Raw genomic sequence first — 27841 nt, forward strand, 5'->3', positions numbered from 1 at the left:
CGGGGATGACTTGTTGTTCGCTGATTGGATGTTTGTCATCTTGTATCGTGAGTTCCTATTGGTAGGCCCATTTGGTTTAAATACCGGTGTCCACGTGGTTGACGTCAGTCCTCTCGCGACTTTCTGGTTGTGTGTTGAGCTTTTTTGCACTGATGAAAAGGCTCCATTGTAGCCTTGAAATAGCTATTTGCTGTATTTTCGTGTTTATTTGTGCTTTATTTACGTTGGTTTTTCAATTTAATTACATTGTAGCACAAAGCTCATTTGATCTTTTGTCTCTTAACATTTCTGTGTGTTTTGGAATCCTATTTCTGTAATCTCCACAAACGTTTCTGAGAGTGTTTCGGAATTCTCTTTCTGAAGTTTTCAGAAACGTTTCTGAGTATTTTAGACCTCTTACCGTTATTTTCAGAATCGTTTCTCAGTATTTCGGAATCCTCTTACTGTAATTCACAGAATTTTTTCCGAGTATTTCGGAAATTTGAATTTTATGAAATTAAATTTTGTAAAACGTTACCCAGTATTTCGGAATTACTTTGGAACCATTTTTTCTGCATACAGCATTCTGCTCTCTTTAAAAATACTGAATTTAGTAAAAATACTGAAAAATTACAAGGCTGTTTACAAATAGTTTCATATTACAAATCCTACGACGCTTATCTCCTGATGTTTGCGCTCATAGTATAGAAGTGATAAGAACGATTTTCTGCATTGTACATAATAATCATCCCATATTTAGGACGGCTAATACAAGGGTCTTCAAATTAGACTGCGCCTGGGGCTTCGAAAAATCACAATCTGCCACTGCCTCCAGGCAAGCTCGTCATTTCAAAGCTTTCTGGGGGGGGGGGGTTGCTGCAAAGAGCATATACTCAATGCATTTTATAGGGAGAAAACACCAAGATAAATGCAGAATGTATATTTACATCATGTTTTTGAAATAAGAAAGGGGCCAATTGAGCCTCCCTGATCGCCCTAATGACGGGTCTTCCTCTAGGATCCATAAAAAATGCTGCGGAAAGTAAAGATTAGCTCCCTATCACTATCAAGAAACCGAGTCAACCCTTACCCAAGCGTAATTTAATAAATGGACGTTATCCATAGTGTGGCTAATTCAGTGTTAGTAACTAGCGACACCTCGAAGTTAAATACATTTTGAAGAGCAGAAATTCAAATTTACCGGTTGACAAAATACGAGCGGGCACACATACTCATATCTAATGAGAAGTGACTACAGACCTCATTTAAAACAAATACATACGAGTACTATTTTAAAAATCTGGAGAAAAAAATATTTTGTATACACTTATTTTCTTCATTTGTGCCACGCTTCATGTTGGGGCAATTATGTGATCATAAATAATTTTAATTTCAATGTCACTCTGAGTGGCCGAAATTCAAATGAAATCAATTAAAAGTCAAATATGCGTCCAAATCATACTGGTAATACAACATTAGAAAAATGAAAATTCATTTAATTCAGTGGGGCACACAAGGGGAGGTTCAGGGGATCCCGACCTCTACCATCACAATTGAGTTCTTTTGATTGACTATAATCCTATATGTATGTAGAAAGTAAAATAATTCCAAAGAAAGGTAATAAGATTTTCAGATTTAATGAAAGATAAGATAAAATTTATTTTCTTTCTTTCTTCCCATTTAAAATCGAACTGTACGTGAACATAAATTGTTCTATAATGATGACTTTGAATCTCTGTTTTTATTTTTAAATTGTGAGAAAAGTAAATACATTCATTCTTTCGCTTCCTGGTCTAATTAAGTATTTGTTATTAGTTTTTATTTTATCGACTAATGCTAGGTAATCATTCCATATATATATATATATATATATATATATATATATATATATATATATATATATATATATATATATATATATATATATATATATATATATATATATTAGGGTGGGCCGAAAAAACTTTTTTTGGAAATCTGTTTTTGGATAGTGCGGAAAAGTTGCTATATGGGCCCGTTATTACCCATAAAAAATTTCTCTAAATTTGTTTAATATTTAGCCGGCGCTATTTGACCTTAAAAAACTGAAAAAAAGGACAAAAATGCACTTTTTTTAAAAAAAAAGGGGGTGGGGGTCGAAAATAAAAGTTTGGAGCTAGTTTCAGCAAACATTAGAAGTATCTATCAGTGAATTAGTTGAAATCCTCAAAGACTTTTATACATTTCGTAGAATATTTAGCTACGCTCCTTTAAGACTGAAACATTGGAAAAATGAAAAAAAAAAAATTAAAAGTAGTTTCGAAATAAGTAAGTACTGAAATGTTACGCAATACGTTACTTAGAAAAAACAGTGAAAATTCAATCAATTTTATGCGACATTTGTACGCCAATTTTAAAAAATGCACACACTCAAATAAAAAATAGTTACATAAGATGCTAATTTTTTAATCTTCGGTTTCAATTGTTTTTCCTGGATAATAAACGGCGCTCAACTACTTCTATTATTCCTAAGATTATTTTATAACTATTTTATATATATTTGACAAATAGAGTCCTTGAGTATTAAAAAAATGTGAATCCTCTGAAGTCCTTTAAACTGATTAATGAATTGAACGCAAGTATTCTTCTTTTTCTCAAGCCATTTCTTCCTCTCGACTTTATAACCCTCTTAAGAGACAAAACCCCCCGACAAGAAATGCTGTAATTCTACACCTCAACAACTGGGAATTAAGCAATTAAAGGGGTCCTCTCTTGTGTCCAATGTCCACAATGAGTTGCCACTGAGGCATCTTATACTGGAATTGGACGGTTGCACAAAGTGGCCACATTCATATTCTGGAGCTATCGAACAACTTCTTAGAGATTGTGAAAAAAATCCGGTGGTCAAATTTGATAAAATTGACTGCAATCTTCTGGTTTTGGACATGGAAGATATAAAAAATTTAAGTACTGAACAACAATATTTGTATAGAATCTGTCTTGCCGTAAAAGATGGTAGTTGTCCTTCAAGCGTGGCTGACAGTAGCCCAGGAAAACTCAGTCAGTCATGCGCGATGGCTGACAACTACAAACCGTTTGTTACGCTTGTATATAGACACTCCAACTCCATCAGAAAACCTTACAATGCTTGTAAAGTATGTAATTTTAGTTTATGCTCCAATGTGGTTTGAAATAAAAATGAAACCGAACTGCCAGTACCGCGCCCAACATTTTTGGAAAATGATTTATTTCTCTTGCAAGGCAGTTTCCAGACAACGTTAAGGAGATAATTTTCAAAGTTCTCTCAAGTAATGCATATTTCGCTCATCCTGAACAGCTAGTGTTGGCAATGTTGTTTGACTCAAGAAAATACATTCGGGAATTAGCTGTCAGGCGCATTCTGAACTCTAGAAATAAGAAGACGAAGAGCTCGGATGGTGTACGATTTTTTGAGCGTCCTAAACTCAATTTTGAAGCCGTTGATTATGTTGATTTAGTTGATTGGGCAAACTGTGTTGTAACAGAGCCACCTCTTACAATGCATATAAAAGACCTACAATGGAAAGAAATGTGCAAAGAACATTCTACAGAGTTTACTTTCGAGAAATTTCCCTGCCACACGCAAGCTGTGAAACGTTGTGTGAAACTAATAACCGAAGCTGCAATAAAAGTTCGTGGTGAAACTACACGAGATGGATACATTCGTGCTAAACTTCAAGCTAGGAAAGAACTTCCATCATTTGATAACAAGGGACAATATTATTCCAAAAAATAATATTCATTATGCATGAGGTATTATAAATCAAATTTGAAGATTTCTTTTTTTTAAATTTTATTATCTATATATGTAGTTCTCGAAAATGTATGATACTATTGCGTGATAATAATTACTATGATTAATGGCGTTATTTAATTAATTAGTCTATGATTTAATTTTGAAAAATAATTTTCACATTGGTTTTTAAAGAAATTCAATATTTTTTTCACTTTTCTCCTATTTTTGATGTCGGAAAGGAGCGGTTAAATGCTCATTAAAATCAATGAAACATTTTATGGGTTCAAACTGGCTCATTGTATAACATTTTCAGAGCATTCCAGCAAAATAATTGGAATTGAGTTTTTTTAAAAAAAAATTCGACAAAAATTCATTTTTCTCTTTTTTTTCGGTTTTTCAGTGTCAAAAAGCGCCGGCTAGATATTTTTTAATATCCAAGAAATTTTTTGTGAGTGCTAACTAGCTCACTACGCAACTTTTGCGCGCTATCCAAAAATTGATTTCGAATTTTTTTTTTTTCGGCTTATTTCGGCCCACCCTAATATATATTTAATGTTTTTTATTCCAAACATTCGATAAAATCAAGGAATGTTCGTATAATATGAGAGTGGTGAACCTTTGATCTGCCCCCCCCCCCCCCCACTCTCCTTAGAAAAATTCCTATGTGCGCCACTGATTCAATATGATATACAATGAGGAGATCACATAAAAAAAATATCTACGTGTGTATCCATCAAGTCAAACTGTACTCCTTTTGGTCACGGGAAAACACCGTTAGCTTTCTGTGTCCTTATTCAGCAAATTTTGTCTGACGATTCGACGTAATAGGGAAGTTTTCGGTTTTTCAATTTTATTTTTATATGATAGAGTAACATGTATGAACATCATAGGTGAAAAAAATTTTGCGATACGATAAGTAGTTTTTTTAATTAATTTTTAAAGCTCAAGCGCTTGTGACATCAAATGGCATAGGAAGTGACATCATGCGCTCTTCCGATAGGAGAGAAGCCGAAGGTCACGCATTCGACTTCGAAGACGAAACGTAAAAGGCTTATCTCCTCGCATTTAACTCCTCGCGTTTCTGGAATATTAAACCTCTCATCCTCTCGGATATATTCGAATATCATCATTGATGTTACATGAGGAAGATTATTTAGATTGTGCTCTAACGAATCCGGTCTCCATAGTGTGGTCAAAAGGATTATTGAATTTCTAAAAAATATAAATATCAGCGCGCTCAAAATGTCCCTAGCGAAAACAAGGGATCTTCGGCGGAAGGCTGCCCATTCGCGCTCTGTGACGTAGGCTCATGACGTTTCAGAAGAGCGCACTTTTGCGCGTGGATTTTTAAAAATTCATTAAAAATCAACCACGGTGTTTTAAAATTCGGCGATGGTGAATTTTTTAGTTTTGAGGGTCAATTAACAATATCCAATAGTCAAAATATGAACATTTAATAGGTTGCAACTTCCCTAGTAGTTTCATGCGATAAAACTATCATCATTCGGCGAAATTTGGAATTCCATTCAGCAAAATTATCATCATTCGGAAAAATTTGAAGTTCCGTTCCGCAAATTGAGAATTTCCGCCCTTCCGAAAATTTAAGTTTGGGGGCCGCTGATTACAATAGACTAAAGCTGCAATGCAATCACATGTTTAAGTAAAGAAAATTCTAAAAGCATTAGAATACTACAGCGGTTCCCAACCTTTTCCACCTTGCAAACCCCTTCCAAACTCCGAAAGAAGTTGGCAAACCCCTTGGGTACTAGGGGTTGCACGTGCGAACATACCACGCAAAGGCAATAAAATTTGTGAGATTTTTTTTTAGTTTGATGCTGCTGCATAGTTTATAACAAGAACGAAAACATAATTGCCAAATATAGAATTACAAATATTGCTACGAACTAAAATAATCGCTAAAAAATGAATGCAAAATAAATTCACCAAAAAATAAACACAGTGATTATTCTGTGTTGAGCTTCAATCAACTTTGAAAATATTATGAAAATGGGATATTTGCGGAAAAAAGAGGCTTAAAAAAAAGTTTGGCTGAAATTTTTTCTGACCCTAGGGTACATTTATCTCTATTATCACTAAATCAGAAGTCAATTAAAGAATGATCTTGAATGAGCTTTTTTCTTACAGTAAAATGAGAAAGATCTAGGTTTAAGTCTTCTTGAAAAGGACTACGAGCCTAGCTGTTTGATAAAGATTTACTGCTTACATTAATCGTTTGATTGCTGAAAAAGTTTCTTGTAATCATGCTGTAATGCGGAGTAAATTGCGTATATTGAAAAATAATAGAAGCTTCTATTTTCAATAAACGCATTAACTCTAATTTTAACACAAAAGGTAATTTTTGAGAAAACAAATATTGTTAAGTTCACTCACTACAAGAGAAATTTTCTACACAAACCTTATTTACATATAGCGCAAATTAAGTTGCATCATTAAATTCCGTTGTTTTTTTTTTTTTTTTTTTTTTCCTTCTTTTTTTCTGCGTAAACCTCACACTGCGAAACTTTCAACCCACGAAAATTTTCTATAGTAATTAATTTCTGATACTTCCTGTTATATTTTTGGGTTGCTAATAGCCATTCTTTCGCTTTTTCGACAATAAAGCTCGAAGTAAATTGCAGTCAATGTAGTGTGAAAATTATAGCAACAAACAACAGCATGATCACACCGACACTTCCATGCATTTTTGACTCAAGACAAGGAGAAGAGCGATAGCTCTTCGTCAGACTCAAATGGTTCAGAATTTAAACACTAAAATTTTTAAGACGCTCATATATGCTCCATGTAATGTTTTCATCAAGTTTAATTAATCTTTCCGATCAAAAGCTTCTGAGGAAACGAACGCTTTCAAATTCTTTCATCTGAGGACATTGCGTATTCATAAGTAGATCTTTTTCAGCATGGCTTCAGGGCTTTCACCAATCATTGTCAATGATGGGAGCGTTAAAACCGGCACTTTGCAATGACAGACTTAATTATTTAAATGTAAAATATGCAGAAAGTATGCAAATATTTTCAAGCTAAGAGTATCAAATGATGTGTGAGAGCCAAATGAACAAAAAAGGAGCAAAATTTAATTGAAACCGCTTGACCATGAAACTTCATCAGAAACAGACATGTTAAAACTCCGCCATTACAATATTTTTTTCGTGAACCCCACAAAAACCTCTTGCCCCCCCCCCCCCCCCCCCGCGGACCCGGAACCACCGGTTGGGAACCGCTGGATTGATCCGCTCAAGTCATGAAGAGAATTTCTTATCAATATCTAGCTTTCAATCATAAATTTGAGTGTGTAAACATGCATATTTTTCTTATTGGGAAAGTTTGGTTTGAAATGACTAGAATCGCACTTTTCTTTGGGGATTTCGTTTGTGGTGTCATTTTCTTAGAATTTTCGAAAACTACAGGAATTCTTAAATTGTCCTTTCTGACCCAGAAAAGTAATTTTGTCCTTTTGAGTGCATTATGAAAAGTGCTTAGTATTTTTTAAAAAATTCTGTTATTTTATTCTTTTTAGTGTAAGTGTATTTCAGAAATAGAATAATTTTACCATCACGAAACTTCACCTTATTTTTTCATATAAATGCTCGATATTCATTGTTTTGCTGCTTAGGTTACCACAGCAAAGTTTCGGGTTTTGGCAAATTTGCCGAAAATAATACTTTATTTAATAAACAATTCACGTGATCTTAAGCTGATGCGCCGGCTCCTATATGTAGGGGTCTTACTTTACCCCATTGACTACTATCAGCACCAGACCCTATTCGCAACTCCAATAAACTATAGGGGGCGTTGCAGCAACTGTCTAATGGCGGATGAAAAGGTAAAACAAACAAATACCTTAGCTTATAACTTGCTTTGAAGATTAGTGAATGAGAGAAATTTTTTGTCGTGTTTGTAGGAAGCTTTCTTTTCTTTTCTTCTAAAATCGCATCACACCACAAACTGTCTAAAGCCTGTAATTTACCCCAAAGAAAACACGTGGAATGGAATGTTTTACCTTTTTCCACAATATATTGTTAATCACCGCAAGATAGCGTATTCGAGCTCTGGAGTTGCAAGTTGAATATTTTTGCATTATAAATGAATGTGAAAGAAAGCAACAATTTTTGATTAAAAAAAAACTTCTTAGAAAATGTTTCTGGCAGCGCCACCGTTCAGAATGTAAAAAAAAAAGATAAAATCAAAGATTCACTTCTATTGTGTGTCTTTACGATACACAATTATTTTATTTTACACATCATGAAGATATGTAGGGTGTATACAAACTCATCATTGTGTGAAAATTGCTGAGAAGTTGAACAATAGAAATTTTAAAAAAATACGAATTCGGACGGACAAGGCGCCGGAGAATGGTAATTTCATGTGCTGCAAAACTCTACTGACATTTAATTCCTGCAGTCAAGTGATTGCAGATGTATCACTGAAGATAGATGAAGACAGACTGCACTCCCGTTCGATACAAGGACTACTATAGTGCCTAGAAAGAGTAGTGTGCCGATTGACGGGAGAAAAGTGAGGTCAGATCTGAGGAAAAGCCAGATGGCGCTGCGCTCGAGGAGTACGTTATGCTCCTCAATCAGACTCGTTTTAAATCAGCGATTGCATGCTGATTTCGCAGTTTAAAAAGCCCCGTTTTTCGGATTGAACTTACTTCTGTGCAAAAGACAAATTCTGTAATGAGTGGTAATTGTTACATGGGTGTTCATTTATTTTTTGAAGCATATAAAATTACCTTATGCTAATTTATCTTCAATGAAAATAGTAGACTATAAGGGGCCATTCATTAAATACGTAAGGGTCCCGAGGGGGGGTTGGAAAAGCCTCTACGTACCCTTACTTGGGGGGGGGGGGGTCAAATTCATTCTTACGTAATATTTTCCAAGTTGGTATTTCACATTAGAAATTGCGCGGTCAAGTGATTTGGCAGAGATTATATTCCATTTGCGTCTGGAAGGTAAGAAAACGTGTTACGGTAAAAATGTTTTTTTATTTGTTTTACAAAGAATTTATAGTGTAAAATATAATAAAAGAGTCGCATTGTGTATGGCATGTTTTATTTGTAATTAATATTACATCAAAAAAAAAAAAAAAATGTCGAAAAAAACATTTAGTTTAGATTCTAACTTTTCAATAACTATTTCTTTACGCAAAAGATTTAATTTAATAACGTGAATTTAATAACGATTCCAGTGATGTAAACGATTCCAAGAATTGTTATTTTATCATTTTGAAAAACGAAATGGAATCTTACGTAAAAATAGGGGGTGGGGTGAAAAAGATGGGGGAGGGGGTCAAAAATTGCTAAAAGCATCCTTACATAATTAATGAATGGCCCCTAAGTATTCAATAACCCCCGCGTCTCTTATTTCTCTACTAATAATAAAGCTGAAAGTCTCTCTGGTCTGGATTTCTGTCCGGATTTCTGTCTGGATCTCTGTGACGCGCACAGCGCCTATACCGTTCGGCCGATTTTCATGAAATTTAGTACAAAGTTAGTTTGTACCATGGGGGTGTGCACCTCGACGCGATTTTTCGAAAATTCGATATTGTTCTTTGTTTATTTCAATTTTAAGAACAGTTTCCAAAGCAAAATTATCATTAGATGGACGAGTAAATTAGTAAATTATCATGACGTGGAATCGTAACATGAGAAGAGCGAATGAACATAGCCAATGGGCGAAAAATCATCATCCATTATTTGTAAATATACAGGCTAATCAAATGACCTTTTAATTTTCTCCTTCGGGCAAAGTCGTGCGGGTACCGCTAGTTTCAAAATAAAACTGCTACTAAATTCTTGAAGCTAATTAAAAATTATCAGGGCTTCTCAGTCGGAGTCGCTTGAAAAACTACCGACTCCGACCTGTTTTTTTTTTTTTTTTTTTTACATTTTCAAGGACTTTCCTTACATTAAAAAAAAATAATAGGGCCACTTGCTCCGATCACATATATAACTACATACTAATTTGCAAATAACTGCAATTGGCAAACAGCTGGCTTGATTATTTGTTGAATTTTTGGTAATACTCATCAACGTCAAACTTCTAGTTTGCTTATTTTTACAACGTTCTTTAGAACCTGTCAGCAAATGGTTTTGTTGTCGATAATTATCGAAATAGAAGTAGTTATTGAATCTGCCGTTTTCACTGTCAAAAAAAAAGTATTTATGTATTTTTATCTTTTATCTCATACTTAAAACAGCGAAAGTCATGTTTCCTTAAAAACTAAAAACAAATGGGGAACCTCCTCGTCCCTCTCCTTTGTCTAACATTGCTTATGATAGCTTTAAAATGTTCTTTTAAAAAGAAGCGCAGCTTCTGAATCTCCCCTACCCCTTAATCAGGAAACAACATGACAGTGTTACAATTAAAAAATCTAAATAAGTAGCGGTCAAAAGAACATTGTGATACATGATTTTGGACGCAAAAATTATTTTCCCGTTGTCGATATATGAGATTTTAAAGCCTATGGGAATTTTAAGAAAAGCGAGTCTCGTTGTTCCAAACTTAGCGAGTTTCGATGAGGATAGACATCTTTCTCACGCTCTGTAGATATGGATGTCCTGCTCCATGCAGATGAAGAAATCGTCTGTGAGAAATTGGTACCTTCAATCCCTCGCCAAGTGTTTAAATTTGCCACTTTTCTTAAAATTTCGGGAGACTTAAATACCTTTTATCTCGATAACGAGGGATGATAACAATAATAATTATCAATTTTGTACAGGATTTTAAAAGGCTGAAATTCAAGAAAAAAAAAGCTTTTTTTTAAAAAAAATATAGCTTACGCGCTCGTTGATTCCGTTTGTCCGAAAGTCTTATAGTCGGTCGCTAACAGTAACCAGGCGTAGCATTGCTGAAGATTTCCAATCTATTCTCCAGACCCCATAAGCCGTAGAGGTGGTGCTACCATATACCGTGCCCAAATCGGACTCTTTCTCATTTAGGGGCCTCATTGACTCAGGAGTAGCTCCTTTCTGCTTTAAAACTCATGCTGGCTACATGAATGGGGCTTGAGTCTCCCCAAGTGGCATTAAAAACAACAACAAACTGCGCTCTAAAGCCATCTCGATTGGTAATACATTTGCCTTAAAATATAAGTATCAAATTTTCAGAGTCAATTGTGTAAAATTTTGTTTTGAAAACATCCTTGTCTTTTGTGTCTACTTCAGTAATGATCTTTTTTATCGTCAATATTATTTTCCACATAATTTTTACTGTATACAAAAACTACAATATTTGGAGACCTTTTAAATTTCATAGAAACCCAATATTCTTTAGGGCAAATTAATATGAACAATTACATTTATAATAGATTTATACGTGGTTATTTCAGTTTCACCTGCGGAAAGATCAAGTTTTATTTTTTTTCAAACAGGGAACATTTTTTTTTAACTGCATAATTCCTGATGGAACTTTCCTTTGGTAATTTTTTAGTAAAGTATGTTGGCAGATTTGGGGAAATTGTCGGAATTGCCTCATCTTTCAAAAAAGGTTTTTCCCGAGGAATCAAAACTTCCCTCACCATTTATAATATGCTTAAAATGCGTTTCAATAAAATGTTTTTCGAAATGCAGAGCATAAAATGAGCAATATTTATCAAAAACTAAAGTGGAATTCGTTAATTCCCAGCTGGGAATTAACGAATTCCGCTTTAGTTTTTTCTTCATCTGCTGGAGCTTTAAAAAAGCGTAACTTTTTTCCTTGAATGTTTTGTATCCCCTTTTGCACCCTGGTACGAAAACAAGATGAAGCTTTATTTCTTCTAATGTTCAACTTTGATGCCTCCATTAAAAGCCTTAAACGCTGTTTCATGAAATATTCACGAAATAAAGGTAAGAAAGAGAAACGCGGAACTAAATTGTAACAAAATCCCGCGTCTACTAATGTAAACACCGCGAAATTGAACGTGCATCTCGACTTGCACTGCTCTCTAGTGGTTTTCATACAATTTGTCTTCAAGAATCGCGGGGGAAAAAAGCGCCGGTCGGCACACTACTCTTTCTAGGCACTATAATGTTACAAGGCTGAGGAGGGGGCTAAGGGGACCCGGGTCCCCTCCAAAATCTGTAAAAAAAATGAAATGAAGGTAGTTATTTTTGGTTTTAGTTGTTCACAAATAATTTCCAAACTTTTTGTTGCAAAAAAAATAATAATAATAAAAATAAATAAATATTACAGTGTTAATAATAATTATAATACGTTAGATCAGTGATTTCCGAACTGGGTGCCGCAGGAAGAGGTGAGAGGTGCCGCGAAGGGTCCATATGGTAACAATAATTTGTATATAAAACTTAGGAAGCCGTGAGAAAATTCTAATTCTTCAAAGGGTGCCGCTAGTCGTTAGAGTTTGGAAACACAGCGTTAGAAGAAGGCACCAGGCCATGGTGTTTTGAAGGGGTCAGGGGTCCGTACCCCTTACTCAAGAAAAGAACGTGTCTTGGGAAAGCGAAGTTATTTTAACAGAAAGAAAAGCAAATAATGTTGGGGGAAGGGGGGGGGGGGGAATCTCAATTCTTCAAAAAAGAAATTTTTAAATTTAAAATGTTTAACAGATGCAGCTTATTGTTGCTTAGTAAATTAGGTTAAGGTTCCCCTTTCTTTCTTTCACCCCCCCCCCCTTATTTTTTCTTTCTAGTCAGTCTGAAAAGAAGGGTCTTCAAAATGTTTCTCTCTTTAACTCTCGCTCCTGCAAAAAATAAGTTTTATTTATTCGATTGCAGTAATAATGGAAATTGATATCCTGAGAACGCATTTATTTAGGCGTTTTTCGGACATCAATTTTAAAACATTTCTGGGGGCTCCAGAACCAACACCCTTTCACTAAGGTTACTACCAAAAATAGTATGAAATTGTGCCTTTTAAGATTTCAATTTTGAAAATTTTCGGAGGAAGATCCCTAAAACCGCTCCTTACCTCTTAACGTCTCCAAAAAGTTAACCTGAAATTGCGTTTTACCTTTTATGTGAGAATTATCGAACTCTTCCTTTCCAAAGATTGCCTAATGTCGGGGAAAAAATCTGAATTGCTTTTGAAAGGAACCTTAAAATAATAATTTAAAAAAAAAATCGCTGACTATTGATCAGGTAATTACGTTCAACACCTCATATTTCTTTTACCCCCCCCCCCCTGCCCCATTTTTTTCTTCTTTTTCCTAGTCGGTCTAAAAATAAGAAAGTTATCAAAATGCTGCACTTCGCAACCCCCCCCCCCCCCACTAAAACCATTAAAGAGCTTCTCATACCTCGTTTTCAAGGTTTCAGTCTCGAAAAGTTTCTTGGGGATAATTACCAAACGCCCTTGCCTTCTGAAATCAAAAGCATCGAAAATCGTTAAAAATGCTTTTATGGAGCTTCAATTTTGAAAAATGGTCGAACCTCTAGTGTTACCAAACATGGTCACCAGTCGCGCGAAGCTGGTTGACTGCTCCCGCATGAAATCTGAAAATGAAAAAAACTACAATTTTGAAAAAATTAAGGCGGATAACGTTTAAATCACTCCACCTAGTATCACTGAATATCTCTTTAAAACTTCGTTTTTTTGGACTTCAATTTCGAAATAGTTTTTGGGGAGAGCCCCAGAACCGCCGTGCCCGTTACATCATCGAAGTTAGTCTGAAACTGTGTTTATCGGACTTCAATTTCGAAAAATTGGGTGAGAGTGATGGATTTCCTTCAATTTTTAAGAAAAAATCTGTCGAGGGCAGCTTTAAAAAGTCCCATTCCTTTCATTACACTAACGTAAACAAATATAGCCTATAATGACGTGTTTAAAATTTCAATTCCCAAAAATTTTGCTGAAGCCCCCCCCCCCCCTTCCCGAATTTTTCCACTCCCTAGCATCACCAGAGACCGTCTAAAGCTGCGTTCTATGGACTAAAAATCCAAAAAATTTGCGGGGGAGAACCCCCGGTTCCCCTTTTCCCCCAATCAGAAGCGAGAATTTTTTAAGAGTGCCCCTCCTAAAACTTTTTTTTGGCTGCGCCACTGGGTAACAGTATGAAGTCGTTGCCCCACCTCGAAAAAAAAGGAGAAGATTAAGGCTCTCTTACCCCCCCCCCCCCCTCCAAAAATGAAATTACAAAAAAGGGGGGAGGGAGCTAATCTTGGTTATATGGGCCCCCTGCAAAATAAAAACATATATACGCCACTGTAATGTTGCTCATTGCAACAGACACATTACATTGGCTTTTTTTGGATGTCTTTTCATCCAAGAGCTCAATACTTTTACATTGAAAAAGGCGTTCCATGTAACGCCGAAACACGTGTCTGCTGTAATCTGCAATTTGTGCTTTTTTGACGTTGATTTTTCTTAGCTTGCGTTCGACTAACCTCACCGATCGACCGATGAGTAACCGATTACTAACCGCAGCGTTCTGTCATCTACCAATCACATCACCGGTTACCATTGTAAGCTGTTGATTGGTTGATTAAAACACGTGATCAGTAGCTGTCACGTGATCGGATAACCGCTAGCGACCGGTTGAGCTCGTCGAACGAAGTCTTACTTTAGTTGCGTTCGACGAGCACGACCGAGAGTGACCGGTTAGTTAATCACGTAACAACTAGTGATCACGTGCTCCAAACAACCAATCAACTGCTTAGAATTGTAACCGCAGCGGTAACCGGTTGATAATAGAACGCCGCGGTTAGTAACTGGTTACTTACCCGGTGAGGTTCGTCGAACGCAACCTTTGCATTACAGAGTTTATGAACTTCTACTTCTACTTCCGCTTGTCTTTTGATGACTCGCGCGCGTTTTGGTTGAATCGTTGCTTGTCAGCTGTGTTGTGCGGGACAACTTATTTTGCAGTTTTGTTCTTATTAGGAAATATTTACATTGTATTGAGAATTTTTTTTACCATTATGGTTATTGTCGCACCGCATCTCGATTTCACATCAGAATCATTTAGTCCTCGTAAAGCGCTCTCATCTAATCGTATTAGTTTACCCTATCCAAACTCAAAAACTTATAATAATTTATCCGAATATTATGCTTTTACATTTGCAAAAAAAGAATCTCGAGAAAATGAACTTTCAACTTCAAAGAAAAATAAGGGTGATCAGGTACTCGAAAGAAATTATGCTTGGTACTATGCTACTTTAGGATTAGAATACTCGGAGGATGAAGAAATGGAAGAATTTTTTTCTCAGGATGTTTGCTCGAAATCAAGTGTAGCGTTGCGAAGTAAACGAAAATGGTCCAAAAGTGTTCCTGAATCGAGTAAGTGTGAGAAATCTAACGCCTTTGCTCCACTCCGTTCCACAAAAGTGATCGTTAGTAAAGCTACAAGTAGTGGACAATGCAAAAAATATTTGTGCTATGCTGTAAAAAATGTTCGAAAAAGATTGTCTCTCAGACAAACAATTGATACATATTTCGATAAACAAACTAAAGCAGCTGTTGATGGTTCTACCCCTAATTTGTCTGAGAGTAAGAAGAATGATGCTAAAATTATTTCAGAAAGTTCCGATATGAATGGAAAGGTGGACAGGTGGAATGATGTTTATGACAGTGATACATCCGTCAACTCTGGGCTTCAAGTAGCTGAAAAAGTTTGCCATGGTTCTTCAGATTTGCAGACTATTAATAATACAAAACTCCAGGACCAAAAACATCACATTAAATTTGTTGCTTTACCCAAAGATGATGCAGTAGTTCCCTTGAAAGCAGTTGGGGGAAACTTCAATGTTATGAATCAAAATTCCTCTAGTATTGCATTTTATCCTAAACTTGGAGCTGTTTTTAATTCTAGAAGCAATTTTTCACCAACAAACAAGGAGGTACTCCAAAACCAACATCCTGGACAATTTAGCATCAATGGCAACTCGGCTAAAGATAGTGCTGAAGTTCCTGGGAAAGTATCGAAGTCAAAAGACAACAGCATTGATTGTTTAGTGAAATCTATTATTGGAGGAAAATTTCATGCGGTGGATAAGAGTGGTGCTGATGTTAACCTTTGTTGCAAAAGTGTTTCAAATTCTCCAAGAAGCCCAACTGCTAATAATGATAACATGCTTCAAAACAAGAGCGCAAAACAACTTTTCAATAAAGGCCTTTTAGCTAAAGGTGTTAAACCGACAGGACTTTTAAAATCAAATGACAATGCTAGCAATTGCTTACTTAAAGCCACAACTAAAGAAAATATTAATGGTTCTTTCAGCCATCTTGATGCTGTAGATTCTGTTTCAATGAAAGTGAAGGATAGGGTTAAATCAAATATAAAGGTTGTCCAAAGTAATAAGAGTTCTATGAAAAACAAAACACTTGTGCTTGATACTAAGCCAAACAAAGATTTTGGCTTAATTAAGTCTCAGGTTAAAAGCCAAGTCAAGGGGGAAAATAATGTTGTAGCTGTTAAAGAAAATGTTCCAACTTCTAGTGCACCAGGAACAGAATTCTTGTTGAAATATGGTGCTATTATACCAAATAATAATAAATTACGTGGTTTCAAAATTCCTTTGAAGCGAAAAGTTTTGTCCGAGATAAGTAATTGATGTCTAAATGAAGGTTTTTGTCACGAGTTGTTTTAATCTCGATCACTATAACTTTGCACATTCATTGTCTTGAATATTTGTGTTGTGTGTTTCCATTTGCACTGATATAAAATTTCCTAATTTGTAGTGTTTTCTATCAATGCTTATTTTATTTAATAAATTGTATAGTGAATAAATTTTGGTTATTCAGTAAATGTTTTTAAAGTAATTTTTTCACACTGGTTACAGTAAAACCTTTCCGAGCGGCCACTTTTTTGCGGCACGGATTTTTTAGCTAATCATTTCGCTGTGTGTGATTAACGTCTTTTTAGCAAATACAGTTGGCTCTCTGTTTAATGACGCTGTATTTAACGACTGCTTTTCACGGTCCCAGATGGTTCACTACAGTGTTAAAAGCATTCTATTTAAAGACCATTTTTTGTGGTCCCTTGAAAGTTATTAAACAGAGAGCCAACTGTACATTATGCCTTTCAGGCACTAATTAAGTCTCTGACAATCAATTTGGGTTTTGTAATCATGAGCAGACTAAACTTTCAACTGAAGTGATTTTGGGGATAATAAATAAAGTAATCGGAAATTCAGATGCAATGACAAATAAATTGTTAGAGCAATTATTTATTTTGAATTGCAACAAGCAACATTTTGAAAAGTACAAAAATTGCAATTCTTTTCAACTTTCCCAGATGCCATTTAAAGTATTTAGTATTAGGTAAAAAGTTTCAATAAATAGCATAATTGTGAGAACATAATAATTGTACTAATATTTAGCTCCCATTTGGTCTCAATTATCAGAAATGCCTTCCAGTTGTTGAATCATGTCCTTTTTTTGATGGGACCTAATAGCTTCTTGCAGAACATTAAATGATTGAAGAAATCTGCCATCAACAAACATGTGTAAATTTGTTATTCATGCATTTTGATTTTTATGGGCATTGGTTGAAAATTAATCGCTATGTTTTCTTACCATTGACAACATATGTTATCTGTTTTCCAGATTAATTCAATCTATTAATAAGAATTTAATATTAGAGTGTAAGATGTTATCTGGCTTATGGCAAAAATGTATATTGTGAATTGTGCAGTCCATTCAAATTCATTTGACAACTAGTGTACTGTTAGAAATATATTATTTGTTGATATTTTTTTTCAGTGTATGTTGAAGAATTCCATCTACTTTTTCATTACGTGAATGTAGTTGTATTTGATTGAATTAGACATAATAAAAGTTAATTTAGAAATTTTTCTTCTCATTATTTCAAAATATACTATTAGTTTCAAATTTCAAAATTAATCTTGCACTTAATGTTGATTTTAATTTAAATATTAATTATACATTTAAGTTTTTTTCCCAGAGTTTCGAAAATATCATTCAAGGAAGGGATCTTATGCATTACAGCATTTTCTGTCAAATGAATTGTAATATGTTTGGAAATAGAAGTTTTTATTAATGTTCTAAATTTGTTTTTGGGGAATGAAAAAAAAATGTAGTTAGCAGAGAGATTTTATGTTTTAAATATTTCATATCATTGTAAAAGGATTCGGGACGTAAAAAGCATGGCTTTACATGCAACATGCTTTGAAACGTTGACTTTCTCATTTTTAAAATGATTATATTAATCTTTAACATACAAATCTATGGAGCATAATTCCATAAGGAAAGGGGTCATAAGTAGTATTTGGACACAAATAGGAGTCTGGGATTCATTTTTTTGATATTTAAGTCCTCAAAACAGTTTCAAGCTATTTTTAACCCCTTTATGTGGTTTGGTCTTGAGATTTTATATTATTGATAATGGAACTGGAATATCCATATTTTTTTCATTGCCTGATGAAGTTTTTCTTTCCCGTTTGTTGCGATTAAAAAACTTTTATTAAAAATTTTCTATTTTTACAGTAATTTTGCCCAAATGATGTCTCAGTCTTAAGGAAAAATATTGATGCACTAACTTATTTTACTGTTTATGATTTTTAAACTTGCAAGTTAAAACTAAAAATTCTTTTATGCCCCCTATTTGTTTAGGTCAATGGTGTCCAACCTACGGCCCCTAAACTGATCTGTGTGGTCCATTTTACAAATACAAATGTGACAACCAGCAACAGGCTCTGGGCCCAGCTAGGCTGATCCTAGTAGATCTATTGATAAACCCAAGTTCATGTTACTAATCAAAAGCACAATTAGTGAAAATGTCGTAAATTTGGAAACAAATATTCCAAAATTAATTTCTGGAATAGAGATGCATGTAATAAAATAAGCATCAAGCAATGATATCTACAATCATTGGTTTAGAATATTAATTTTCTATACTTTCTTATGTTATTTAAAAAGAATTTTTGTGTGTGTGTGTTCTGGTCCGTGAAAATGATTTTAACATGAGGTGTGGCCCTTGATCACAGAGAAAGGTTCAGCAGGAAATTATTTATTAAATATATTTACAAATTTTACAGTATGCAAAAGTACATAAGTATAAAATGTTTACTCACTATATTACAAAAAAATTTATACTTCTTTTTTTTTACATTATAGCAAGACGTAAAGCTGCAGCTAAACGAAAAAAATTAAAAAACATGCACAGTAGAAGCACTGAAGAAGAGGAAGAAGGTGATGATGAAGGTAGCTTTTGTAGTCGGTGATTTTTTGATAATATGTATGTTTTTCCATTTCATTCTAGTGTATTGCATGTTGTTGGTGTGATTGATTTCATGAGTATTTTCTCGAAGTTTTACATGTAAGCATTATACTGTGGGAAATGTATATGACTGCATGTAAAATTCAAAATTTTGCATGAAATTTTTGCCTGTTATTTCAATTTTGATTGTTTCTAATATATTTTATATATGTATTTAACATTTAATTCTGAACCAAAAGCAACATTCCTGAGCAATGTTTTGCATGCTTATTAATTCTTCTGGTATATACATAAAGTAATTAAAATGTTTCCAAGTATTTTATACATAAGGGTTGACGTAAAAAAAACTTATGCTCAATTGAAATGAAGCATTCTCCCCCCCCCCCTCACATTCAAGGAAAAAACAAGAACTCATGCTACAAATTTCTTTAAATTTTGATGTGTCTAATACCAGCCTCACCAGGGTAGGCAATGGTACTATTGATTGTGTGGTTTAATTTAAATATGTAAATCTGTAATTTGAAGTAAGAATAACCAATGTCAGATTTTAACTAAATTTAGTTTATGACAGGAATCTGTCCGCAAAGTAGATATTTTTTTAGTCAACAATGATCAATGTGACCTAGTATAGAGTTATGTTAATCACCAGGGGCACACAGAAGCTTTGGGGCCTGTCACAACTTTTTTTGCCCGTTCCCCCATATTGTTTACCCCTGCATCCCTACATATATTTCATCCCTTATTTTAAAAATCTTGGGCCCGGGCCAACAGATGTATCTTCTCCACCCCCACCCCCCTCGTTCATGCCCCTGTTTATCACAGTAACCTGTATCATTGCTGCCAACACCTCTCGATTTGTTCAGGAGACTCGTGATTTTCCTTGCCTTCTCCTGAACGCCCTAATGAAGTAAATATCTCCCGAATTTTCATCAAAGCAACACAAGTCTCTGATTAGAATTTTTGGGAGCATTCCTTCAGCTAAATGATTACAATTTTTGAAACAGGTTTATTACATTCCCTTTCTCTAGTCTTACATTCAAGACTTATTTCCCTAAAAAATGCAGCAAAATGTTCCCAAATTTTCTCCAAACTTTCTAAATTTTTACTTGTTGCAAGTAATGTTTATTATCCAGGGATGCCGCCCCCTAAGGGTAAGGGCGCGCCCCCTGTAATATCTCAGTACAATTCATTATTTAGTGTATCATCTCAACTCCCAGTTCATAGCTGTATGAATATTTTTGTGTTTGGTCTGACTGTTTGAGGCTTTTCTCAAGTCAAATCTTAAAGTAACATTTTTCCCCCAAGATTGGCTAATAATAACTAGATTTTGCTGATTATTTTCCATTTAAACAGAACTTTAGTGTAATTAATGTTTTTTTTTTATTATTATTTGCGCTGATTGGACACTTAATCATTATCCCATCTAACAGCAGAAACCTCGCCAAAATTCATGCAGAAAGATTTCAGTAGCGGATGCCTTTGGCAGTTTTTTCAACTGTCGCGGTTTTTGAAGCCAAAGACTACGTAATAATGTTTGTCAGCTTTCACCATGTAAACACAATATTGCCAATCAAAGAATCTTTAAAAACTTTTTTTACTGTAAAATAATCCAGCAACTAAATTATACAAATCCATAAACAGCACAAAAACTTCCATTAATGTGACATTGTGCACAAATTCAAACCATCGCCAAATTTTACTACTTATTTTGGAAACATTTCAAATGAAATTGTTTACTGCCATTTTATGGTGACCAAAAGTATCTCAGCATCTGGTGACAATATCTCTTTAACAAAAATTAGTAACATACCATTTTATAAAGTAAGGAGGGGGAGCATTATCCAAGGTATCCCAAAACGATTCCCTCAAATTCGGTAACATTTTAAATCACACCAAGAACCTACAATAATTGAAATTTTTCTACAATAACTAAAGCAAGTAGAAGGGGATTAGGGCACGCAGCTACATTTTTTTAAACAGTTCGTACTTCAATAGACATACAGAGAAGGTAAGACTCCATGTAAAAAAAAATAAGTATTAACTGATAAATCTTTTTAAACATGTGAAGTTTAATTTCATATTTTGAAAAATCTTCAAATTTATATATGCTTAAATGTCGTGTTTTAGTTTCTAAATGAATACTATTTTGCTCTTTTTACTTACTGATATTTTAGTTTTATGAGTAAGGAAGAAGCTAGATTTTATATGACGTGAAAAAGGTGTGTTTTAAATTCTTTCACTTAAAACAGAAAACAAATGCAAGTAACGATTGTCTCTCATAATTATTGCTAACCCAGGCAACGCGGGGTATTTTAGCTAGTTTAGTACAAATGTGCTTGTGTTCATAAAAAATATCCATGTATCAAGTGTTTTACATAATGTCACAAGAGCTTTCTTTCACTCAAACGAAACAATTTTTTGAAATTTGTACCGTTGGTTCGTTGTGTTATTTGTCTGCCTAAGTACACTAAATGCCTTTATAATTGTTCAGTTTTTACTAGACAATGCCAAACCTTTTTTGCTTAACTATAACTTATCCAATTTTTGATTCATTTGTTAATCACGTTTTGTTCTCTGTTTGTTCTTTAAAATGAACTTGGAAATTTAAGTATGCCTAGCAATATCAGTGATGGTGAATAAAAAAAAAGGGGGGGGGGTACTGTAATGAACTTAGTTATGTTTGATAAGTTTTAAATGTAAAAAAAAATTCTTTGTGTTTAACGTTTTTTAAATTTGAGAATAGAACAACAATAAATATCCTAGTAGTTATGATCATCATGAATCTTTCTTCTACCTATTCGCACGAATAAATACTTCAGTAATTTAGTGTTATAGCAAATGCTGTCTTACTACATAACTAGTTCGTTTATACATCCACAGTTAGAATTACTCTTAGCATTCAATGTTACTACTGTATTAGTATATTTACCTTTGCAGTTTTTGTGAAAAAGCTTTATGAATGTACTTTTAAAGAATAGCTATGTATTAGTAGATATATTGTTTTCTGTTAATATAATTTTGCTTATGGCTCAAAAAGTCTAATTTTTTACATCATATATATATAAACATTTTGTGATACTCTAATTTGCATGAAGAAAATAATTTTTACTTGTTTTAAGATTTTGAATTAACTTCTTTAAAAAGATGGTATCAGGGCCGGATTTAGGGGAGGGCAGGCGGGGCTACTGCCCTGGGGCCTCCAAAACAAAGGGGCCCCCACAATAAAAATTTTATAAAATATCCTAACTTTCACGGGTCAGCAAATTTTACGTTTTTTCCCCCCTATAAATAATAATAATAATAATATAAAAAAAGAAATAGCAGTAACTTCAATATGTATTTACTATTAAAGTGCTAATCGAAAATATCGGAAACATACATATATATCAAAATATTCGGATACATATAAAAGTATCGGATATTTTCGAAAATATGATGATCTTTTCGAACCCTGATTGGGGCCTCCACACTTCCAAATCCGGCCCTGGATGGTGTTGTCCGAAAGTTTCTGCTCATAGTAATAATTTAGTATCTACAGTTTTCATAAGATTTTTTGTTTGTTTTGCATGTAATAATGAATTTCAGACAACTTGACTTACTGAAAATTATTCACCATCACAAGTATACAGAATGTTCTACTGTCATAGTATACTAAAATCTATTTTCTCTTTTAACGGAGTTGTAATAATTTATGTGTGAACCACTAATAACATTTTCTTTTCTTGCATGTGCTTCACCTGCTTTGCCCTCCACGTGGCACTTAATCCCACAGCACCAACTACTACAAAGTTTAAGATCAAAGGTATAGGAATTAAAATTGACGGGATTTTTATCGGAAATTAATTCATTGTCTAGCTTAGATTTTTATACTCTAAAGGTGTTTTTCAAAGAGTTTTCAAAAATTAAAATCCATAATAGTTTTAGTGATATGATTAAGTAATCATTGTGAATATCTGTAATGTATTTTGCATTAATGGTTTTACTTTTCAGAGAATATATTTTAATGTCAAAAAATAATCAGTAGTTTAAAACTAAGAGGTTGAAGATCTTATTTAATTCTTTGTCTAAACAAGATAAAGAATTAGTAGTAAGTTTGTCAAATTAATTATTTTTTTTTGTTTAATTTTTCATCAAATTAGATAGTCATTATTTCAACTCTTTGATCCCTTTGATTTCACACAAAATAATTTCATTTTATATGTTTTTCATTTGTTGAATGCACTTTTGCTTACCAGCACTAGCTTTATCCCTCCCGCCAAAGACTGCAAAATTCATTACGTTTAAAAATGTCACAAAAAAATGTACTATCAAATTTTTTTTTATTCTCTCTGTATGTAATTTGTGTCAAATACATAAACATTTATTGCATGATTTTCCACAAATACTTGTATTTCCCAAACAAGAATTGTGTGATTGTTTCCACTTCAGATATATTTCTGCAACATTTGTTTTCAAGCATCTAAGTACATTCTTTGCATGTTTGTTGTGTGTGGATAAAGCTCTTAATATTTAAGTACTATTAAAGTTTTTTCGTCAAATGTTGAGAATACACAGATTTCGGAATTAAAAGTTTTCCTAATACATACTAAATTATTGTTCTTATTCTTTTTGCTTTGCACTTTTTGTATGTATAAATTGGTGTGCACATTTGTGATCAGTCTTTGTATACTAATGTCATTTGCACGATTGTTGATTTTCTCGGGGAGTTATTTTTATTCATATTGATTTTTGTAAAAGCACATTCAGCCGTAAGTGATATTAATTATCTATTGTTTGTTTTGTTGTTTTGTCATAACCTGTTTGTTTTTAAAAAAAAATTCAATAATAATTTTTGCAGCAAGGTGTTTCTTAAATATTTCACCTTAACTATAAAAGCACCAATTTTCTGCCAGCTATAAATTCATTTTTAATTTTATGGATCCTGTCATACCTGATGGGACAAAGGACTGCTTTGAAAAAGTTGATAGTCTTAAAATGTTATTTTTAAATATTTTAACTGCTCTTTTTCTGCACAATGTTTACCCGTAATTACAGGTAACTGCCTTTAATGTGAATGTTCCTTATTTCCATTACTTTGTTAACCTAAATTACTTGATGTGACACAATTAAGTAAATTATTTCAATATAAATTGTTTTAATCTAAAGTTTTTGTGTTGAAGGATAGATTTGTCTGAATTTTAATTAGTGTTAAAACATGAACTAAGGTATAAATTTTTCCTGGCTTAATGCATATGAGTTTGTTGCTATTTTTATTATGTCTTCTTCATTAAATATAATATTTAGCTGATAATACCTCATCTGATGTTAGGTGATCACTTTGTCATAGTGCTAGGTACTAAAATGCTCTGTGACAGGAAGGGAGCTACATTATTATTCTGAATTAGTATTTTGCAACTTAATTTTATTTTTTATGATATTTTTAAATAAAAATCATGTTTTCTCTATTTTTATCTTTGATGTAGCTCTTAAGCATCTCAGCAATCTTTCCATTAGTGATTATGCATTCATTTAAATCTGGTTAGGATAAGAAATTTTTATTTTTGAAAAGGTCAATCTATTTATTTCTTTGGAATAAAAAAACCTCTCTTTTTTATTATGAACTTTAATCATAGTTTTGATTTTAATTTTTGTAGCAGCTGAATCGGTTAAATGTCATTAGATATTTTTTTTTACTCTTCACTTTAAAAAAAAGGGCATTTAGTTTGATGTTAAGTGATATTTTGTTTTTTCTTTTTCAATACTCAGCTATCTGGCAAGGGATCCCATTTTTCTCATTATAGCTTTATTTTCTTGTATTGTGCTCCAAAATTTTCTTAAATTCCTCAGTGATTTTGTAGAATATGATATTTTCAGATCCAAAATGAGGTATTCCTTAGTGCCAAGATTCTTCTGAGTATTTTTGAAATATATGATAAATAAGTAATACTTATAAGATTAAATAGTGTTTGATCACAAAAATAAATAAATATGTTAAATTTGAAACAAAATGTAACATATTTATCTTTTTTTTTTCATTTAATAAATCCCTTTTTTTAAAAATACATTTATGTATTTTTTTTATTTCCTTATTTATTTATTCAATTTTGTAAAACTAATATATATAATTCAATCTTGTTTATCCCCACCAACTGGAACCAAAGGCAATCCAGAGAATTGAAAATCTGAATGATATGAATACTAAGCAAAATGGATGCTTAAATAGGAGGAATTATTAATTTATTTTGATTTAAAAAACATGTTTTGTAACAACATTATGTATAACTGTATACATGGCATTAAGAAACAGTTTAAAAAAATCAGAACATTGCTTTCGAAAGAAAAACGAGCTGATGTGTGAATCACATGACTTCCTTTTACTCCAATTTCATGTCATTTTCCCATTATTGGTAATTTTAATGTGATTTAATAGTTTACTCTGTAAATATTTCCTACAGTGGCCAAATTGAAACCAGATTTAAAACTTAAAAAAAATCGCCAAATTTGTCACCAAGTTAGCGACAAAACTTGGCGATCAAAAGACTGGCGATATATCGCCAAGTGTTCGCCAAATTATAACACCACTTGAGTTTACATCAAAATTATCAATGATTTCCCCCAAAAGAGGGCAAAAGACCCCCTTAAGAACATCTGAATGCAACCAAAAGGGGAGGTGCACAACTAGATCCCACTAGGAGTCTACGTACAAAATTTCAACTTTCTAGGACATACCGTTCTTGAGTTATGCGACATACATACGCACATACACACATCCGCACATACGTACATACGCACATACATACATACGTACGTACAGACGTCACGAAAAAATTCGTTGTAACTAACTCGGGAATCGTCAAAATGAATATTTCGGGTGTCTATACGTTCTTAGGCACTTATCCATGTGGTCGATTTGAAAAAAAAAAAAAAAAAAAAACTCAACATTCATTCGGGGGTGAGCAAAATGGAAATTAAGGTTGATTTTTGAGTGAAAATTCTTTCGGGAAAATAATACTTAAGTAAAAAAAAAAAAGTAAGAAAAAAGAAATCGTTTGTTTTTCCCCTGTTGCCAAAAAATAATTTTGAAAATGAATTACTGTACTTTCAAAAATAAATAAAAATAATGTGATTCAATGATTAACTCTCTAAATATTTCCATCGGTGGCCAAGTTAATACCAAGTTATTTAAAAAAAAAAAAAAAATCGTCGCCAAGTTGGCGAAAAAACTTGGCGACCAAAAGCTTGGCGATACGTCACCAAGTGTTTACCAAATTATAACACCACTTAAGTTTGCATTGATATTAACAATGATTTCCCCCCAAAAAGGTGCAAAAGACCCCCTTAGGAACATCCGAAAGCAACCAAAAGGGGAGGTGCACAACTAGACCCCACTACGAGTCTATGTACCAAATTTCAACTTTCTAGGACATACCATTTTTGAGTTATGCGAGATACATACGCACATACGCACATACACACATACGCACATACATACAGACGTCACGAGAAAAGTCGTTGTAATTACCTCGGTGATGGTCAAAATGGATATTTCGCGTGTCTATACATTCTTAGGCACTTTTCCGCATGTGGTCGAATCGAAAAAAAAACTCAACATTCATTTGGGGGTGAGCAAAATGGAAATTAAGGGCGATTTTTGAGTGAAAATTTTTTCGCGAATACAATACTTCCTTTTTTGTAAAAGGAAGTAAAAAGAAAAACTTTCAAACATGAGTTATGTTGAAATGAAATTGGGTCACATAAACAATTTATCATTCATAAATCAAAATAAACTAATGTTTAGCATGTGAACATGCCATTTAAAAAAAAATTCAAATTCAATCTTGGTAAACTTGGTTCTACTCCATTTTAATTGATGTTTTATCTTTCATTACTTTTTATAAAAAATTGGAAAATATGAATAATGCAAAAGACATTAAATGTTAATAATGTTGAGCCCGTATGCATGCAATAATACTTCCTTTCTCTGTTGTCCTGCTGTATTTGTTTTTATGATAATTTTCTGTGAATAGATAATTGCAGACTAATTTATTATTTTAGTTTCCTAGGTTTGCTTACTTGACTGAACAGAGAAAAAATTCCCTTATACTTGTTTTTTCTGTTTCACAGGCATTGCGAGGTCTTCCTATTTGAAAACGCCAATGAGAGATAGAGGGAAATGTAAAAAGTTTTGGCGAGCAGAAAAAAGACTTAGGTTTGATATTGATTTCTGTGTTATATATTTTATACATATTTGCTTTTTTGGCATTTTTAATTGATCCTTCAAGTTATTCAGCTTTGAAATTTTTGTATTTCACAGCATTAAAAGGGTGTTTGGCAGCTTTGTTGTAAAATCATGGTTAATCATTAAAAAATAAATAAATAAATAAATAAAATACCAGTTGGATAGGAACAGAAACTTTCTTACGATTTCTTGTGTTCATATCCTCTTGATTTCTTCTTTATGTCTGTTCATTGCATTTTGTGTTTAAAAATTAAATTTCATAACCCTCATTTTACATCAGAGGCATAACATTGGGGGGGGGGGGGTCACATGGGCGGTCGGCAAGAAAAGTTTACTACCCCCCCCCCACCTCCCTGTTTTTCAGAAATGCGCCCACCAATTTCATTTTAGTGATGGGAAAAAAATAAGCAGAAAGGAAACCTTTGCGATCTTAAGAACATTGAATAGAAATAATAAGTGAACAAATAGAAGAAAAGTGTCAAAAAGGGCTCTTTTTGGCGAAATTTTGAAAGTAAATGCAATTTTTGAATATTATTTAGGAACATCCAAGGTTCTGCATTATGATTTACCTAGCTGAGGGATGCTGGAATGTTTCGAACATTTTTTAATGAAAAGAAAGTATTCAGTGTATAGTACAAATCTATGACAAGCGTCAGTCAAGTAAAAAATTAATAGGTAAATAAACAAAATTTCATAGGGGCTGCCAGCATTTTTAAATTTCTATCTTTTTTCCTTTTTTTTTTCGTAAA

At 33.4% G+C, this 27841-nt stretch overlaps 1 protein-coding gene across 1 annotated transcript in view; it reads left to right on the forward strand.

The window, feature by feature from the left end:
- LOC129221997 (voltage-dependent calcium channel type A subunit alpha-1-like) overlaps positions 1-27841 on the forward strand; it is a 368073-nt gene that overhangs the window by 192470 nt on the left and 147762 nt on the right. Inside the window, 3 exon segments of the mRNA XM_054856408.1 lie at positions 18772-18858; positions 22647-22676; positions 26978-27062. Of these exon segments, the coding sequence (XP_054712383.1) occupies positions 18772-18858; positions 22647-22676; positions 26978-27062 (202 nt within the window).

The sequence above is a fragment of the Uloborus diversus genome, chromosome 5, assembly GCF_026930045.1.
Source record: "Uloborus diversus isolate 005 chromosome 5, Udiv.v.3.1, whole genome shotgun sequence".
In the NCBI taxonomy this organism is placed as follows: domain Eukaryota; kingdom Metazoa; phylum Arthropoda; class Arachnida; order Araneae; family Uloboridae; genus Uloborus; species Uloborus diversus.